This window comes from Python bivittatus, unplaced genomic scaffold (genome assembly GCF_059951505.1).
Source record: "Python bivittatus isolate LINGU-HERP-01145 unplaced genomic scaffold, Pbiv_v1 ctg000080_np1212, whole genome shotgun sequence".
In the NCBI taxonomy this organism is placed as follows: domain Eukaryota; kingdom Metazoa; phylum Chordata; class Lepidosauria; order Squamata; family Pythonidae; genus Python; species Python bivittatus.
The window spans coordinates 42,042,468-42,061,589 of record NW_028277035.1 but is presented as its reverse complement, the minus strand read 5'-3'; the positions used below and the strand labels follow the sequence as shown (position 1 = coordinate 42,061,589).

The 19,122-nt window shown below is 39.2% G+C and overlaps 1 protein-coding gene across 2 annotated transcripts in view; it reads left to right on the top strand.

The window, feature by feature from the left end:
- The window catches only part of RNF145 (ring finger protein 145), a 73,573-nt gene that overhangs the window by 49,289 nt on the left and 5,162 nt on the right, over positions 1-19,122 (top strand). For both annotated transcript variants that reach the window (XM_088133901.1, XM_007422501.3), the window contains 6 exons: positions 2,997-3,232; positions 9,621-9,796; positions 11,025-11,165; positions 12,406-12,588; positions 16,746-16,893; positions 17,848-18,204. In XM_088133901.1, coding sequence (XP_087990027.1) covers positions 2,997-3,232; positions 9,621-9,796; positions 11,025-11,165; positions 12,406-12,588; positions 16,746-16,893; positions 17,848-18,204 — 1,241 coding nt within the window. The remainder of the gene's footprint in view (positions 1-2,996; positions 3,233-9,620; positions 9,797-11,024; positions 11,166-12,405; positions 12,589-16,745; positions 16,894-17,847; positions 18,205-19,122) is intronic.

Genomic DNA, 19,122 nt, shown 5'->3' with positions numbered 1-19,122 from the left:
AAACTTACTTTTAGCTCAGCAACCAATATATTATTTTAATAAGATGATAGATGTTTATGAGTAAGCCAGTGTTATAATCATTCCAATCAGTGCAACTACTTTTAATGAGCTTTCAATTTTACATTTTGGAAAGAGCAGCACAAAGTTTAAGAAGGAGGATGGTTCTGAATATACAATAGGACTGTGCATGGTTCAGAAATGATTTGGAATAAGTATTTTGGACATAACATGAGTGTGAGCACAGTACTCCCTGCTTTCTACTAAAGCAGCCCCCTTTTGCAGGCTTTGATGCAGCTGCTTTAAGCGTAGTTGATTTCAGTGATTCAACTCCTTAAAGGAACTGTAGCTTTGTTCAGGCTTAGCAGAAAGGTGCTGTGCTCATAATAGATGTAAAACATTTCTTTAGATCATTTTCAAAGCAGCTGCAGCCACATTATAGAAACATGTTTGCTGAAACTTTGTGGTTTTGGCCATTGTACCAGTTTATAGTTCTGGAGCAGTGCTAAATGTGCTACATGCTCTTTCTCCATTTATGAAAACAAATACTTCATGGAAAAAACACACAAATTGTGCATGTGCATACAATTATGCACAGCTTTAATACTAATTTCTCAGAATCTTGAAAGCTTATGCAAAGATTGAACAAGAGAGCCAGTGTGGTATAGTAGATAGAGCCAGTGTGGTATAGTAAGTTAAGACTAGATCTGGGAAAGCCCAAATTCAAATCAATTATGGGTATGCATGAAACAGAAAACGTGTTTTGTTTTTAATCTAAAACAAACTTTAACAAATGGTTAAATTTGTTAAATTCCAGAAATTCTGCCAATCTGTTCTGGGTGATTTTATGAGACAAATAGGGAAGGCTTCAGTGTCTCAGCCCCTCTCTTCTCTGTAGCACCTTGTGTGGGCCATCCACCCACTTGATCTTCCCAGACTCTCCCCTCAGCTGCTGCCTATCTCACTGATTTCATGACTTTTTCCCATTCTACACTTTTACTGTATTTGAAGCAACCTCGTTTTGATCTGTGTCCAGAACAAAGCAGTCCCATTTCATTCCACACCCAGATCGTATTTCAGTTCAGGCATGAACCACCCAAAACCAGCTGTTCTGTACGTGAACTGGTCAGCCCTGGAAACTCACTAGATGACTTTTAGCACACAGTTCCCTGACAGGGGAGTTGTCGGGAAATTCTGGAGGAGGGTTCGCTGAGTACATTGCCTTGAATTCCTAGAAGGAAAGCAGAACGTAGATCTAACAAAGATATAAAATAATGGTATAAAGATAATTACCAAATACAGTGTAAGATAAAAGCTACAGCAATGGAGGTGATAACATTATCACATGACTTGTTCATTGACGGAAATACCAGCCCAGTTCCCATGTTTGGTTCTTGTATTACTGTATCTACATAGTTTGAACTCTTTGTCTACATGAGAGCTGATCTTGTTTTCAAATAAATTTGTTTTTACAGGATCTACCCTTGCATTATATATCAGGAGCATGAAATATGCATTTACTTACTTATTAGGGAAGTGTATTGATCAATATTCAAAACTGATTTTGATTAAACTTAAGATTGTATATGGAAATTACTGTTGCAAGTAGTCTGGTCTTTGAGCTGGTAAAGGCATAATTGTCTTTGTTTTAATAAAACAGTGTTTATTGAGCCAATATAGTTACTTTTGAACCTGTCATAAGAAGGGTGTGTATCTGTTAAATAGTCTCACTGCATTTTTGTAACCATTTCATTTGCTGCTCTTAAACACTGGAAAGATGAAGGCAAACAGAATCAATTGAAACGTTTCTTTGATAGTAGAAAGTTGATGAAGAATGAATATGTGGCCAATGATTAGTAAGGAAATATAAACATTCTAACAAGGAAAAAAAACTCACAATGGCTGTTTTATACATTATTAGGCAATCTGGATCTCAAGTGTGCGTTTCATTACTCCTAAGTATCACATCTTAGAGCAAGAGTTACTAGTGGAGAACAAGGGGGTGCTCAGTGTTTACGGGTTGTGGTTTGAAGTTTATCAAGAGTACAGTGTACTTGCAACCTCACCATATAATTTTCAAGATAATGTTCACACTCCCTTCTGTGGTGTACCTATGGTTTTTAGAAGTTATTTAAGATGTTATTTGAAGTTCTCTATATTCATAGGTGCATGAGTAGATTTATTGTTTCCATCTGGTCCTTTTCATCTCAGCTGTAATACTGTTGCAGTATTCATGATTACGAACTGATTTTGTTTGTATGAAATTATGGTTTAAGGAAATTTTTGCACAAGTTATTGCAAATGATAAACTAAGCCAAGTGTATGAGGAACTAATTGTCTTCAAATTTTCTGACCATTTTAATTCAAAAGGAATGAAGGTTAAATATTAATACCATTTTTTTTAACAAAGGCACATATAGAACTGTGTTTTATTGTCAAGGGTTTATATATAGATATTGATATTGATATGTAAAATTTGAAAAACTGAAAGTGAATATTGTTCATAAATACCCCGTTCTGCAGATCCCTGAGATTGTGTTATTGAAATTGGGCAGTGAAGATCCAACTAATAGCTACATGCCTTCCTGTGATTCTTTTACAAAATAAAAAAAGTGTGTGGTTTTTAAAAATCTGTCTGAGGTCTTTATTCCAGTGATGTAAAAAGAGGTCTCCTTTGAGTCAAACTTGGCTCCTGGTGACTTCCCAGACGCGTCTGTGTAATTTTCACGGCAAGAGTAAGAAGATGGCTTGCTGTTGCCTTCTTCCAAAATATTGAATCGATATTCTTCTTTAAAAAGAACCAGCCAAATCCACAGTTGTTCATTCAGTGCAAGGTTATGTGTCATTGCTAAATGAGAGGGACAATCAGAATAAAGATGTGATACTATTGGTTGGATTTTCAGAGGTAGGGAGAAGGAGTTATAGTAAGAAACTGGGTTTTTTTTTAATTTTTATAAATTGACAGGATTTTGCTCTTTGGCATTCTTAACCCTTTGCAGGTCAGCTGGTGGTGTGCACCCTTTGTTCTTGCGTCATGAAAACCAAACAAATCTGGCTCTTCTCTGCTCACATGCTCCCTCTACTGGCCCGGCTTTGCTCGGTTCCTCTGGAAACTATTGTCATCATCAACAAATTTGCAATGGTGTTCACTGGCTTAGAGGTCCTCTATTTCCTGGCGTCGAATCTTCTGGTGCCATACAATTTAGCAAAGTCTGCCTATAGAGAACTTGTCCAGGTAAGAGCTATTTTGCAAACCGTACTGATGCTGTATACTTTGGCGCACTTTGAAAAAAATCTGGCCAGTGCAAATTATTGGCTTCTCATCTGTGTATACAAGATAAGTATTCCTTATGACATTTTAGGTGATGAGTGAAGATCCTGCTAATATTGTCTGATATGTAGCTGGGAATTTTAAGGAAAAGAATGAAATGAAATGTTAGGAAAAAAACGATGATTTCTTGGCCATGAGCAGTATAAGACCTTTTAAAGCAGGAATTTTTGCTTATTGCTGCCAGTTCAATTTATTTTGAAGATTAGTTGATAAATCTCTTGATTTCTTATTAGACGCTCAACAGTGGTTTATAGTTGAATGTGTGAAAACAATCTTGATGCAGAAAAATGGAAATCATTTGGAATAAAATAAAACTTTTCCGTTTTTTGCTTTTGTGTTTTTTTTTAAAGTGATGAAATACAACTGTGGGACGGGCCTAAAATGGCTAATCTTTGCAAAATGCATTGTAGCTACATCCTGTATCAAGCTCTCTATTTAGCCTTATTTATTGGCATATTTTGTTGTTAAGTGGTGAGCAAAATGCCATGGATTTTAGTTCTGCCTATTCTTATGATCTGATGATCTCAGAGCCTACAACTCTTTTCTTCCCTCCTAACTTTTGTTGATTGCTTCAATAAAATTTCATCTACAAACAGTACAACATTTTGACACCAATTCCAGGATGCTAAATCAGAACGATGTTTCCCTTTCCTAAATATTGCTTCTTCTGTGTTTGTAATGAATCCTCTAGACTCAAAAATACTGTGACTCCTAAATTGTGAAGTTAATGAACCACTGAAATAGCTAATTATGCTGCTGCAATCTCAAATGCAGCTGTAGAATTGAAGACATATAAATAACCATCACCTTGTTAATTAACAAGACGGTCTGCTCTCTTTTAAAATAGCAAACTTGTAATTTCATTTTGTTCCCATGTCTCTTTGGGAGGATTAAGTGGCCAGCAGCTATCAAAGCTGTTTCAGCTGGCTAGTTTATTCCATGAAGAACAGTCTGCCTGAAATATTTAAAGCAGTCCATCCAGGTGTCCCTAAAATTCTTGGAACTAAAATTCCTATCATCTCTAGGAAGGAAGGCACCATTTTGAAAAAGACTGACCTAAAGGATGATTAATATCAATTAATGAGATGTGAAACATGGGAACCAGTAATACTGAAGGGTGGAGGGATGGCAGTGTTTCATGTTGCATCTTTAATATTTTTGCATATGCTAGTATGAAGCTGCATAATAATTTCTTTTTCCAAAGTTCAGCCCGTATGTTTGGTTGCCCACCTTTCCTTTTATTCTTATAGAAACCTTGTGAGTTAGGTTGGGCTGCAAGTTGGCAACTGGCCCCAAATCATTTGCTGAGTGGGAATGTGAACCTGGGCCGCCAGTTCGACAGATTTGGACCCAAGCGATTGGTCTGGACTGCTTGAAGCTAGGGAATGCTGGGTAAAAGAAAATTGGGAGATGAGTGTCTAGCTGGCATGTTCTCTATTTGCTGGCCTGAAAAGCTGGAAAGTCTCCATTTCAGATCTTACTTTAAGGATGAACTGAGTGGCTGTAGCTAGATCTGCTGTCAGTGCTATGAGGATGCTAAGATAATGCATGTAAATTACCTGAATCCTAACCAAAACCACCATGCTGTATAAACATTAGATGCCATTTAATTGGAGCGTTAATGCATGTTTTCATGCTGTGGGCAGCCTTTCCTCCTTCTGGGCTGGCAGACTGGGCTCTGCCCGCAGGACAGAATCCTTAATAAACAGCAGTTCAGAGTGGACTGGAGCACTTCCAAGCAGCCTAAGAGAAGAAACTCCTGGTTCTTGTTACATGGGCAGGAAAGTGATATCCAGGGGGCTTCTGAGTACAGATTTCTTGTCTTCCTTTTCTGCGTAGTTCTGTCATTGCCTCCTTAGGCTTGCTCCTTGAGTTTCATCCTTTGATTTAGAAGCTATCTGATGATGTCCTCATTGTACCCAGGCATGAGGGTTAGGGCATGGAGCCAGCTTATATTGGCCATTTACAAAACAGTTATTGCATCTATAGAATTGGATTTATTTCATTATTCGTCCTTTCCTATGGGGATCTGAAGGTAGAGTATCTGGCACACTTCCCCCCTCCCTTTTATCCCATGGAATCCAGCTTATACAACAGAAAAAAGTTATGTTGTATGGATTTGATGATTAGAAATAATATGGGTTAATAGAAATAATGGAAGTTATGTTTTAAATTTAGAGTAAGAGTTTGATATATATTGTTACTTACATCTGTTGCGAGGAGGGTTGGAAGTTAATTCTTTTTTTCTGTTCTTTTCTTTTCTGCACTTTTGATCTTTACTGCTTTCTCTTTTTTCAATTTTCTTTTCTTTCTTATTATTATTTCTCTTAATATTAGTTTTTGTTCATTGTTATTCTTCTTTAAAAAAATTAATAAAATTATGGGGAAAAAAATCCAGTTTGTACATCAATCTTGGCCTCAGTATACTGTTATCATTATGTGACCCATCCCAGGATCCTATAGTTAAAGAGGCCCATTTAGGCCATTGCCCCATGCCCTTCTCAGCATTAAAATCCAAGTTAAAGTCTTGCCTGAATCCAGGGAGCAAATGAAAGCCCACCCTCGGGTGGAGATTGTTTACTGGAAAGGTGTCAAGAACCATCTTCTTAACATTAAGAGCACTTTGCTGGTGGAAGCAGAGTGTGTTGTTATTTGGAAATAGTCTGAGAAGCTCCAGCAAGGTAGCAATATGGAAAAAGTCCTTTCTGTATGTCTGACAAACAAGCCTCTGAAAGGTGGGTGGAATCACTTCCCTTCCCTTCATTCCTCAGTGTTCCAGGTAATGCCAACCATTTTTTCCCCTTACAAATATTTTGAGCACCAAACGTATGAAAAAGGGCTTTCAGTTGTCAAAAAAACACACACATTCTTAATAGCATACAATACCTATATGGATGTATTCCATGTTTAACTTATTTGTGTTAAAATGCAAATAATACCTTGCTTAAAAGTGTATTCATTTGGAAGAAAAAGCATAAAACGTATCATGTCATATTCAGGGGCTCTGAATGTAATTTTAGGGTTTTGTTTTGTTTTATTTTTGAGTGATTTCAGTTGCCAAAGGAAGTTAAAATCATATAGCTGATTTCCAGAACTCAAAAAAGGATAGAGTTCCTTGGGGAGGGAATTTGAGAAACTTTGCAGCCACTGAGAAATGCCAAGTGTGTTATGGTTGAGAATCAGCGCTCATACTATCATTTTACCAACTTCTTTTATAAATTATGTTATTACTCAGGATATCTAAACTATTTAGAAGGTATTTATGGCCTGCAGTTTCTATAAGAGAGGTGCTAATAAAAAAAAAAAAAAACAGTGATTGAGAATAAGAGCGTACATAGAATAGAATAGAACAAAGGAAGAGTATTATATAAAGTAACATAATTGCCACAAAGTTAATTGCCCCCCAATTGCATTTCAGGCAATTGGTCTGCAATCTAATATAATTATAGCTCAGTGATTTTGTGTTAAGATTCTAATCTAGTGTAATGCATTAGTTGGGAATAGCAACTTTTATTAATAGCACATTGTAATCACAATCTTATTTCTCCTAAAAAAAGAAAGTGCATGCTTTCTGATGCTTAAAAAAATATAAAACCTCCTACTGAAATTGAAGGTTTTTATTATACGAAGTCATCCCAGCACTTGACTCATCTTACCCAAAGTTGGCAAGTTTTTTTTTTCTTTTAGTGTTAAACTTTAGATAATTATACAATTGGTTCAGCTTATATTAATACTGAACTTGACAGGGCCATCACTAGAGCTTCTCAAGGTAGATGAAAAACTGTCAATTTTGCTTTGCAGGTACATCTCCAGGGCACTTCAGTTCTAAAAGCACATTTCTTGGAGGAAGAAGTAAAGACAGAACTAGCCGCAAAGCTTAGTCCGTCTCTGGGTGCAAGTTACATTCCCGGCAGTTCTCTTTGATGAGCTTCCCTGTGTCTCTTACCTGCACTTTCAGGGAGTCTTCGAAAAGGAAGCTGCAAATGTCTTCGGCGCCATCTAAAAGAAACTGCCAGAGCAGGATTGGCCACAGCATCAGTAGACTTCTGTGAATTTTAGGAGAGAATATTCTGCTCTAAACTCCCTCTTCAAAAATCCTTTCCCCAAACTGTAATCAAATAGCAATAGCAACTGAATACTTTTTGGTTGCTTTTGGACGTTAAATGTTCAGCGCTAGAGCCACAATGCCCCCAGAGGCTTTTCTAGGAGCCAGGCAGACTCTTGTGTGCTCAGCATCGCTGTAATTAAACTGGAAGCCACACAGATTTTATGGAAAAGCATCTCATCCCTGCATCAATTAGTCGTTGGGATCACACTTCAGTTTCCCCTTGTTTGCTTTTCTATCCTATGTTAATCCACGTGCCTCTGCAACTATTCTTCCTTTGGGAAAATCGGTCCCCAGTGCGTCTGCCTGGGCATGCTGTCCTTCAGGAAAGATTCGTTTTCATTTCATTTATTCAATTTATGGTCCAAAATACAGAAAGGAAAACAAAAGGAAAAATAAAAAGTCTTTGCTGTTATCGTTTAAAAGCCATCAAAAAGAAAAGTAAAAGATGGGAAGCAGAATGTTTCTCTTGCTGGATCAAAATTTGGCTTCTGATCTTAAAGGCAGCAAAGCAAAATTTGGCCACTGCCAGAGATGTAAGATTGTACTGATCTGCCAGCAGTAATATAAAAAAAGTCTATATGTCCTGGGAAGTCCAATAAAAGGGGTGCGATGTGCCTGTTTCTAATATCTCTATAGAAGAGGCAGTATAATAAAACATGGCTCTGCTGCAACAAGGTGAGAGTTGCGCTTTATTTAGGGCTGTGAGGTGCCAAATCATCACGTGGGTCTTAATAATAAACATAATTGTCATGTACACATCAGTGTCTACATCATGAACTGTTAATTAAATAGCAATAGCAGCAATATAAAATAAAAGAGTGGGAGGATGTAGTGACTCATATTTATGTCACCAGCTTCTTTTAAACTTGAGTATATGATTTGTCAGCAGAAATGTAGCAAAAAATAGTTGGTGTGAGTATCATGTGTGCTTTGGCTTCTAAGACAGCATATGGATGAAACTGATTTCCTGGAACCATTTCAGTTGTGATTTCGTCTATATGGTACTGAGACTCCTTTGGTCACCTTGGTAGGTAACCATCACCAGAAATTAGATGGAGGCAGTGCAACGCTGCTGGTTCTGTTGGACCTCTTGGCAGCTTGTGATATTATTGTATTCTAGGTTATCTAGTAAGGTTAAGCCTTGGTTGTACTGCTCTGGTTCTTCCTCTCGGAACATGCCCACAAGATAGGGCTGCGGGACTATTTACCTATGATGTCCCACAGGGTTCTTATGGTGCTGAAAATGGTGGAAGAGGTTATTCAGAGGGGATGCACCAAACTCTGTGGTTTCCTGTCTTCTAACTCCAAGAAAGCATTCAGTACATTGTTTCCTCATTTCCTAAGATCTTTTCAAGAGCTAAACTTGAAATTTCTTGAGTCCAGAAATTGCAGTTGGTGCAAAGCTGAGCAGAGGCCAGGGTGCTTACTGGTACAAAGAACATGAATCATGTGATGCTGGTACTGAAAGATCTGCAGTGGCTACTAGTTGTCTACTGGACATGATTTTAAGGTGGTGGCGTTCAGTTTTAAATACTTGGGTACAATATAAAATGCTGCTGTTCAGCTTTGAAGCTCTAAACAGGGTAGGCCACGATTATCTGCTGGACTATTTTTCCCACTATGAACCTGCCTAGTTACTTAGAACAACGGTGAGAGGACCTTCTGAAGATGCCCCCGCTGCCAGAAGCTTGACTATCAGATACATGGAACAGGGCCGCCTTCTCCTTGGCTGCCAGGCTATGGAACAGATTTCCTAAAGAGGTCCCTTTGGCTTCAATTCTTGCAGCATTTAGGAAAATCTCTCTTTTGCCAGACATCTAATTATTAATTATTTTTAGTGTCTGGATTATGTTTTTATTTTGTTTTTAACTATTAATTTTGTATTGATTTATACTTTATCATGGTAAACCATCTTGACTGCTGGAATAAATAGACAGGGCATGAATTCAGTGAATAAATACATATTCCAACCTAATGCCTTGTAGATGTGTTAGACTATGCCACTCATGATCCAAAGCTGGATGGTAGATGATTGGAGATGTAGGCCAGTGTACCTGGAAGATAGCAAGTAGGGAAAGGTATCTCATTCCAAACGCTAATTTGTTTGAATTAAGCATTCATGAGGTGCTTACTTACTTATTTACTTTCAAATTTGAACAAGAAACCCATTATGTTCTCTCCCAGATAGTTGAAGTTTATGGACTGCTGGCCCTGGGGATGACTCTGTGGAACCAGCTGGTGGTCCCTGTTCTCTTCATGGTCTTCTGGCTTGTACTGTTTGCTCTTCAGATCTACTCGTATTTCAGCACTCGGGATCAGCCAGCCTCTAGGGAGAGGCTTCTCTTTCTCTTCCTAACAAGGTAATTAGCAAGTGTCAACTCTTGGCCTTAGGTAATCCATCTGAAAGCACGGAAAGCCCTGTTCTGCAAATGAGATGAAGCAGTTATAGGTAACATAGATGTGCCAGGTTCACCTCACAAGCATCTGTTTCTCTCTCTCTGACTCCTTGCATTGTTTTTAGATCAAGGAATTGTGAAGGTCTTTTGTAATATTTATTTCCTCATAAAATAAAATGTTTATTAGAAGATGATGTTGGGAGAAAGGTGTTTTTTTTTGTTTTTGTTTTTTTAAAAAACAAAATGACCAGAAATGGGTGGCTTAAGTATTTTTTCAAGCTAGAAACTGCTCAGTTTAGGCATGTAATCTTTCCCAATTGAAGAGCTTCTTTTGCACTCTAATTTATTTGATCTTAGCATTATGGTCCCTTAGGCCTTGTACAGTCATGTGTTCTGAGCCCCTCTAGAAAATGTATTAGGTAAACCAATCTTCATGATTAGAGAATTTGAAAAATTGCTGTTTTTTAAGGCTGCCCTCAAAACTCTCAATGTAATTGAATAAAATGTTATTGAATGACATAGTAATGAAACACTGGAAGAGGAATAGGGATGATTCAAATGAATTTCCTCCAGTGAAGATAGTTTGCTTTTATTACAATAAGCCAGATGAAATCGTTTGAATACTAAAAATAAGTGGAAGCCTGCGATAATAGCTTCCTTGATTATGGGGGTCACCCAGCAAAAGAGATTTAGACTCTATGTGACTATAATTTCTTCCTTTACAATCATATTTGGTTTATAGAAGGTGACTCTTGGACCACAAAATCCTTTGATTGTATAGAGAAAATACCTATGAAATAGTCGTAGAAACTATATCCATATTTGAGTGCCCTAACAACTATTATCTACTTGTTTTGAATGCTTGCCCAAACGGGAAATGATGTTCCAAATTCCATCTGTTGAATTTTGCAGCTTTACAAATAATTCTGAACTGAAGCATCATTGAACAAAACTGAAAGCATTTGGGAGTCACCAAACAATGATTTTTCATTAAATTCCTCTCCTGTACATGGTCCTCCTTTTGAATACATACTGTCCAATGGCATCTTCTTTTGAAAGATGCTGCTGCACGGCATGTGTGAGTTTGTTCAATCTTGCATTGCTTTTCAGGAACTGCGTGTTATAAGCCTGATTCTCCTCTGTGTTAAGAACTTGATGTGATTCTAAAGTTGCTATATGGTCTCCTCCCCAGTATTGCAGAATGCTGCAGCACTCCCTACTCCCTGCTGGGATTGGTGTTTACTGTCTCTTTTGTGGCACTTGGCGTTCTAACGCTCTGCAAGTTTTACCTGCAAGGCTACCGAGCATTCATGAATGATCCAGCTATGAATCGGTAAGTGCCCGAATAAGGGCTTATCCCATGTATATTATCCCAAAGCAGATTAGGCATATTGCACAATGTAGTCTCTTCAAAACAAACTCCACAAAATGCCTTCAGACACTATTTAGATACCAAAATACATGTTTTCTAAGAAGCTTACTATTTAATAGAACTATAACTCACCTTATGTCCAATCAGTATGGTCATATTGGTAGATTGAGGAAGTCGTCTTTAAATCACTCTGGAATCTCTGGACCCAGACAGAACACAAGGGTCACTGAATCTCTTCTTATGACCTTATTTTCTAAAGTGTAATATCTTTGCTACCTCAGGTAGAATTGGCATCTGCTTGCCACCTTGATGTGTAGTTCTACTAAGTGTTCCTTGCATTGTGCCTCCAGTTTCTTAGCTCCACAATGTGTACTAAAACATGTTGATCACATTGCAATATTCAGAACCTATTATCTTCTTTCTATCACCATTTGCCTTTATTTCAACCTAAAAGCCTGCTTTCAGTTGCAGGCAGTAGCAGATGATGCTTTTTCCTTTCGCCAGCAGTGGTCTAGCATAAAAATAGAATTAAAAACATTGGTCAGGTGTTCTCTAGAAAAAGTTTATTAATCTATAAACAATTAGGACTTGAAAATGAGCCAAAGATGGAAGAAATTAGAAGTGATTTGGGAGCTTTTCAAGAGAGGATTATATGAACAAAACTATTCTGGTCCACATCATTGTAATTTATAATTGCTGAAAATACTTACATATTTCTTTCCATGTTTAAATTATGCAGGTGATGTACAGAAATGTGGAGCAACTATGAAATACATTCAAACATTACAATATAAAGTATATTTAAATGAGACATCACTATACAACCTTACCAATAGATAACAGATCTATAGATTGTAGAGCTGAGGTGTAGAGAGGCGGTGACAGGCAGAATTTATTCATTTGAGTTATTGATGAATGGCTAACATCAAAGGATGGTGCTCTGCCTGTCTATCCAGTGAGTTTGCAAAGAGGTTAAATTCAAGATACAACCTCTGAGACTTCCAGTTGACAGAACCAAAAGGGCTTGTTGAGCAAAAGGCCCTTTGGCTGGGATTGTCTGATAAGGCAGATATTTGGCCGTATCATAAGCCTTAGGAAGATAGTTGCATGTTAGTCACATGCTTTTAAAACTGCATCAGATCCATCAGAACTACAGTTTTGTTCTTGATCTTTTTTTCATTGCCTTTAAAAATATTTAAAGGGGGATGACAGAAGGAGTCACACTTCTGATCCTGGCTGTGCAGACTGGACTAATTGAATTGCAAGTGGTGCATCGGGCCTTCCTGCTCAGTATTATTCTCTTCATTGTGGTGGCATCCATCCTGCAGTCCATGCTGGAGATCGCGGATCCCATTGTTTTAGCTCTGGGAGCTTCAAGAGACAAGTAAGTCAGAAGTCATTCGACATAGGCAACTGTCTTTTGATGCTTCTTGTTCTAGATGTAAAGCCAATAGTGTTTTATGTCATGATTCAGGTGTGATGTCTAATTACGATTTGCCACAACAAATGCTAGTCTTCAGGAAGCCTGAAGCTCATGTGCTTTTCCTTCATGCACCATTTTGAGACAATTCAAAAGGACAAGCTACATATTTTTTTTTCTGCTGTAGTTTACAGAGCAGGCACAAACCATAACTTACTGATTTGGACAAAACAGGCAGCAGTTTGTCTGAAACTAGGCAAAGAGAATTACTGCCTGACTGGATTTACACACTTTGGTAGGTGATAATAGGGTTTGTTTAACATGTTGTGTGAATCCAGCCATTGTGGTCTACAAGGCATGGTTCATGTCTTAGGTGCATGTAGGTCAGGGTGTTAGGCAGAGTGCAGATATGACCACATTCTATGCCAAAAATACACACCAGGATTAGAGAGATTTAAAGAATACAATGTCCTTATCTTGTTCTCCAAAGAAATCCAGCCAGAAGTTATAAAACATAACTGGTTGTTTATTGAGAAAAATAAAAACTACATAAAATACAAGTTTCATGTAAAACATATAAAAATCACTTCTTCTCATATATGTGGCATCCAAGACTTATCAGTACACAAGTTTAACAAAGTCTCTAGCCAAAACACTCTCAGAGAAGAGGCACACTACTTAGTTATTAGTTACTACTACATAACCTATAAAACTGATTACATGATGACTAAAATCCTACTAAGCAGTGAGGCATATTTATCAACACTATGCACCTCCCCTTAGGTAACTAGCATACAGACGCCAATAGGTGGCAGTAAATAGCAGTATACATGCAGACCAGAAAAACAAAACGCAGATGGCCTGACTTTTGCAGTCAAAACAATTGTTTGGAGATAAGCTATTTGCTTTTCTTCCCATGAGAATATCCTAACACAGGGCCAGTATGCCTTTAAAATAAATCCAGATTAAGACATGCCATGGCTTAATGCATGCTATAGTGAAGGGAGAAGGATGCATCTGAGCCTAAGAGCCCTTGAAAATTCAGCCACTATCTGGACGATTTCTGTTCTTTGCCTCTGCAGAGACGAGGCACAGTTGTGTGCAGGTAAGTTGTGCAGTCTCTCTTCTGACTGGCCCTATGTCTGTTGTACGGGAAGAGTGTCAGGCTCCACAGTGAGTAATATAAGACCAAGAAGGTGGAACAAACTGGTCCAGTAGCAAGAAGGATACATAAGAATACATGCAAAGGCCAGGGAAGGAGAGACAGTGACTCTGCAGTGCAAGAACTAAAAGCCTGAGACACGTTTTTACCAGAAATACGCTTTTATCAGAACTTGACCCTAAAATTGGGTTAGTGCTGCTTTTTGTCTTGTACCCTACTTTGCTTTTCCTCTCCTGGATAGCCAGAAATGACTGTAAAAAAGAAGAGGTTTATTTATATCCACTGGGCCTGTTGTGCTAGAGGTCGCCTGTTAGCTGCATCTGTTGCTTGCACCATGTTAGCATTAAATTTTTTAGCAAAGGGAAATGAGGACCGCAGAGCTACAGGAGAGTAGCTCACTTGATTCTGTACATTGATGCTGGCACATGGGAATTCTGATCCTCCGGTTTCAAGCCCGGTAGTGGAAAGGAGATCTGGAAAAAATTACAGTGGATTAATGTTCTTAAATATGCAGATCCAAATCTTACATCTTGAAGTTACCATGAATGATTGATAGTACAGTATGCAAGCTGTCATAATACACCGATGAGATGTGAAGGAGTATGTAATTAACTTGGTTCAATTGAATTAGGTCATGAGTAAGAAGCAGTATGATTCTGTTATTGCATAATAATGACTGATCCTGTGAAATGGAACCCTGACTATATTAAAATTATATCACCAAAGCATTCGGTGTCTCATTCGTTTGTGCTCACCCATAGACAAAGAAGCCGATGGGGTTAATTTTGTGATCTTCTATTTTTGCACTCCCTACCATCTACTGCTCAATAAGATTTCCCTCATTCTATTATCTTGGGACTTGTTTTCTTTCATCCACACCCATGCAGAAGCCAGATAAGCCATGTATAACTTTGGCCATCCTAAGTGTAATATGATAATGTGATTAGAATCCCAGTGCAGTTTGCGTTCCAAAGATACCATTCCAATAGAAGAGAATATATATAATGATACCATTAACATGTATATGTTACACACGGTACACAAACTTCCCTCAGCAGTTTTGTCCTCTGATAATTCCACATTCACTTGTATGGACAGCCATATTGTGATACTGAACATTACTCTCCCCAGAAAAAGGTGGGTGGAAACCTCACAATAGAGGCGAATATGTGTAGCTCAGGGTTGAACTGTGGAGTCCTTGGGGTTTTCTGAGCTTGGTTGTTTTCTTGAAAACATTTCATTACCCGGCTAGGTGACATCTTCAGTGCTAGAATAGAATGGGGAATTTGCTCTCTATTTATATACTGTGGCCTGCCTTGCCAGTGCTGGTGGGGGTGGGGGTTTTGTTTTGCTTCTCTGGTAGTTCCTTGATTAGGGTATGGTTCACTGCTTGATTGTGTGCCTGGTGGTGAACTTTGCTTATCTGGGTGATGACTGCTGGTGAGGCGATCTTCTGCTCTTTTGTCTCTTATGTGTCTGTTAATTGCTGCCTTGTCTGAATACCAAGCTTCCAAGAATTCTCTTGCATTTTTGGATTTAGCTTGGTCTAAAATGCTGACAGCTTCCCAGTTAAAACTATGGTTAAGTCTGTCAGACTTAGAGATAAACAGCGTCTACATACTATTCGAAAGAGACAAAAGACCAGAAGATCGCCTCACCAGCAATCATCACCCAGATAACCAGAGGTTACCACCAGGCACACAATCAAGCCGTCAACATAGGCTAATCAAGGAACGACCAGAGAAGCAAAACAAAACCCCCACCCCCACCAACACCGGCAAAGCATGCCACAGTATATAAACAGAGAGCAAACCCCATCCCATTCTAGCACTGAAGATGTTACCTAGCTGGGTAATGAAACATTTGCAAGAAGAGAACCAAGCTCAGAGAACCCCAAGGACTCCACAGGAAACCTCACATTCTGAAAAAACACAAAGAAGTCAGCCAGGTTAGACATTCTTCTCTGTGCATAGTGAGGACCGGTAGAGACAGAGTAAGCAACACACCAAGCAAGAGAAATAGCTGGATGGCCTCTGAACTGTGTTTGATTACCAGAGTTTAACTAGTGGTAGTCTCTGTGGCAGGTTTTTGTGGTTGTTACTGTTGTCCTGTGTCATCTTTTACCTGCACTGCTGATTATGCTGAGCATTAGTTTTTTATTTTTTTAGAAATCAAGACTGAATCAGAAATTCCACCAAATCTATTTGAGGCAATGCCTTTTATCTGACCAGTTTAAGATTACAAAATAGCATGCAAGTGTTGTGTTCCAAGAAATCTTTATCAGGCAAGTTGGCTGTTGTGGTTGTTGTTGATTAAAGGGAGGGCAGGAATAATTATCAATGATGTTAAAGCCATGTCTGTCGAGTGGAAACTGAAAGGAGCTACAGGAAAACATACATTTGTTTTCATCTGTATGAAAACCTACAGATCGGGCCCTGGACAAATACCAATCTGATTTTAATTTTAGACATTCTGAAAGAAGAAGTTAATAGTAGCCAAATCAGGAAGAATTATTGAGTGCTGAAAGGGCATATATCCTCAGAAAATTCTATTCAGTTCCATTGAGTAGCTATTTAGTTTAGAGCAACAGTGCAGTAGGAAATTGTAGCACTCTGCAAATTAACTGGCAATTGCAGCATGTCAGCATAAACCAATTCTAGAGGAAGGTTTTCGTTGCAGTATAATGTTCTCTTAAGGAAAGGCCCATGATTCAGATACAGCCCTCCAGGGTCAGATGTCACTCCCAGATACCCTCCAAATTTAGTCACCAGATTGTTAAGCTGAATCCAGAGGGAACAGTGAGGCACAGATGGGTGCTGTTTACATACTTTCTGGAGAAAAGAAGAAATGGAAATTGTTATAAGAAATCGTAACACAGTCCTCCCATGCAATCTAGCCAGTCATTTCTGTGTTTGCGTTGAAGTCTGTGCCAGCTCTAAAGGGAAATTTCCTTTTATAGGAGCCTTTGGAAGCATTTTCGTGCCGTGAGCCTGTGTTTGTTCTTGCTGGTCTTCCCAGCTTACATGGCCTACATGATCTGCCAGTTTTTCCACATGGACTTTTGGTTACTGATCATCATTTCTAGCAGCATTCTCACCTCCCTCCAGGTAAGTTGTAAGGGCCTCTTGGTTCCTGTGATCAACACGAGCCAGTCAGCTGCAGCGTTGAGCAAGCTGTTGGAAAAAAGCAGAATGGAAATACGTAAAGGAGCATTTTCCACCTCTTTCTCTTAAAGGAAATGTGCAGCCAAAGGACTGCCTGCACTGATTGATTACTGTACGTGCCATCAAATTGTTTCTGACTCCTAGTGACCTGTCCAGATAGACAGACAGACTGACCGACCTACCTTAACCTTCCTTTCTGGCCCCATGAATGGGTGAGGCCAATTAACTCTTTTTTTTTTTTTTTTTTTTGGCATTGGGGAGATCTTTAGGGGTTTTGGAAGGGCAAAAATGGGTCTTATAAGCTTTGTGGGTGTTCTTTTCACCCTCAGAACTCTTAAAATTTCCTATCAGCCCGTGTCCAAGTCCTGCCCATTTTTGGAGTATGGCCCTTGACATTCCACACAAATCCTGGTGTAGCTCTTGTGCTAATGGAAGTTACACCCCCTGCTTACAGCCCTCTCTGTTCCTGGCCCAACACAGCATATCGGCTTATTTTGTACAGATTACTAAACTGTGTCATGATAAATTTATATCAATATATAAAATAACTGTTACCAGGGAAATATAAAATGTTGATGTCGAAACATGGGATAGAATCCAGTACTTTGATTTCAACTGCAGTGTTGAGCGTGTGATCAGATCTCAGATTGTACCCAGTGATACAGCAGCTCTCAACCCTGGAATACAGTCTTTCTCTCATTCATTCTCTTTCTCACAGGCATACTTGCAAAGCCCTGGATTTGAACTTTGTTAAACAAGATTTGATTTAGCATATGGCAATAATAGCAGTTGATTAATACAATTAATAATTTACCAAAACCAAATAGCTAATACTGAAGAGGTGCAACCTTGTGACTTGCCTCCTTTAATCAAAAGGTGTTATTTTTTCTCCTTCAGGTCCTGGGGACGCTCTTCATTTATGTCTTATTCATGGTGGAAGAGTTCAGAAAAGAGCCGGTAGAAAACATGGATGATGTTATTTACTATGTGAATGGCACCTATCGGCTTCTGGAGTTCCTTGTGGCTCTTTGTGTTGTGGCCTATGGGGTATCAGAGACTATCTTTGGAGAATGGACTGTGATGGGCTCAATGATCATTTTCATTCATTCGTACTATAATGTGTGGCTTCGGGCTCAGTTGGGATGGAAAAGCTTTCTTCTCCGCAGAGATGCAGTCAATAAGATTAAATCACTGCCCACTGCCACCAAAGACCAGTTGGAACAGCATAATGATATCTGTGCCATCTGCTATCAGGTAAGTGCTGTGATTAAGGTGAGGTGTGTGGCTGTAGCTCTGGCTCCTCCTTGTGGTGTTTTATAAAAAGGCTGAAGCTTTGGGACTGATTGAATTCTAAATGAACTGATCTGGGAAGTTCCCGGTTTACAAGGATTGAAAGGGTCAGAGCTGTGTGACCAAGGGGCAGGAGCAGGCTGTGTGCCAGAACATAGGATCAGCTCCTCCAGGTGCTGAAACGGTAGAGAAGAGGAAGAAGTGGAAGGTTGTATGAATTGGGACGCCGCATTTCCAAGGTTCCCATATGCCACATAACCATCATTTACCCTGTTACATACAAAGTTTAAGGAGCAGAGAAGTGTGCCAACTCTGCTACCAAACGACTGCTCAGCTGTCCCATAAAATGCCTATTGAGCCAGTCCTTTCACCAGTTGGTCTAAAAAATAATGAAAGGCTGGCTGCTGTGGTAGCATCTGCATCTTTCATGTTGCAGAGAAGTACAGTGGTACCTCTACTTACGAACTTAATCCATTCCGTGACTCTGATCGCAAGTCGAGTTGGTCGCAAGTCGAAATAAATTTTCCCATAAGGTTCAATGTAATTACTGTTAATCCATTCCGGCGTCCGCGGACCACACGTCAGGGCCGGAAAAACGGCCGCGGACCACGTGGAATGGGCGTAAAAATGGCCACGGACCACGTGGCACGGGCAGAAAATGGCCGCGGACCACGTGGCACGGGCGGAAAATGGCCGCGGACCACATGGCATGGGTGGAAAAATGGCCACGGACCACATGGCATGGGTGGAAAAATGGCCGCGGACCACGTGGAACGGGCGGAAAATGGCTCATAAGTCAAGGCGAATTCGTAAGTAGAGGTAAATTTTGGGGGGCGGAGCTGATCGTATCTCAAAAATTTCGTAAGTAGAGGCGTTCGTAAG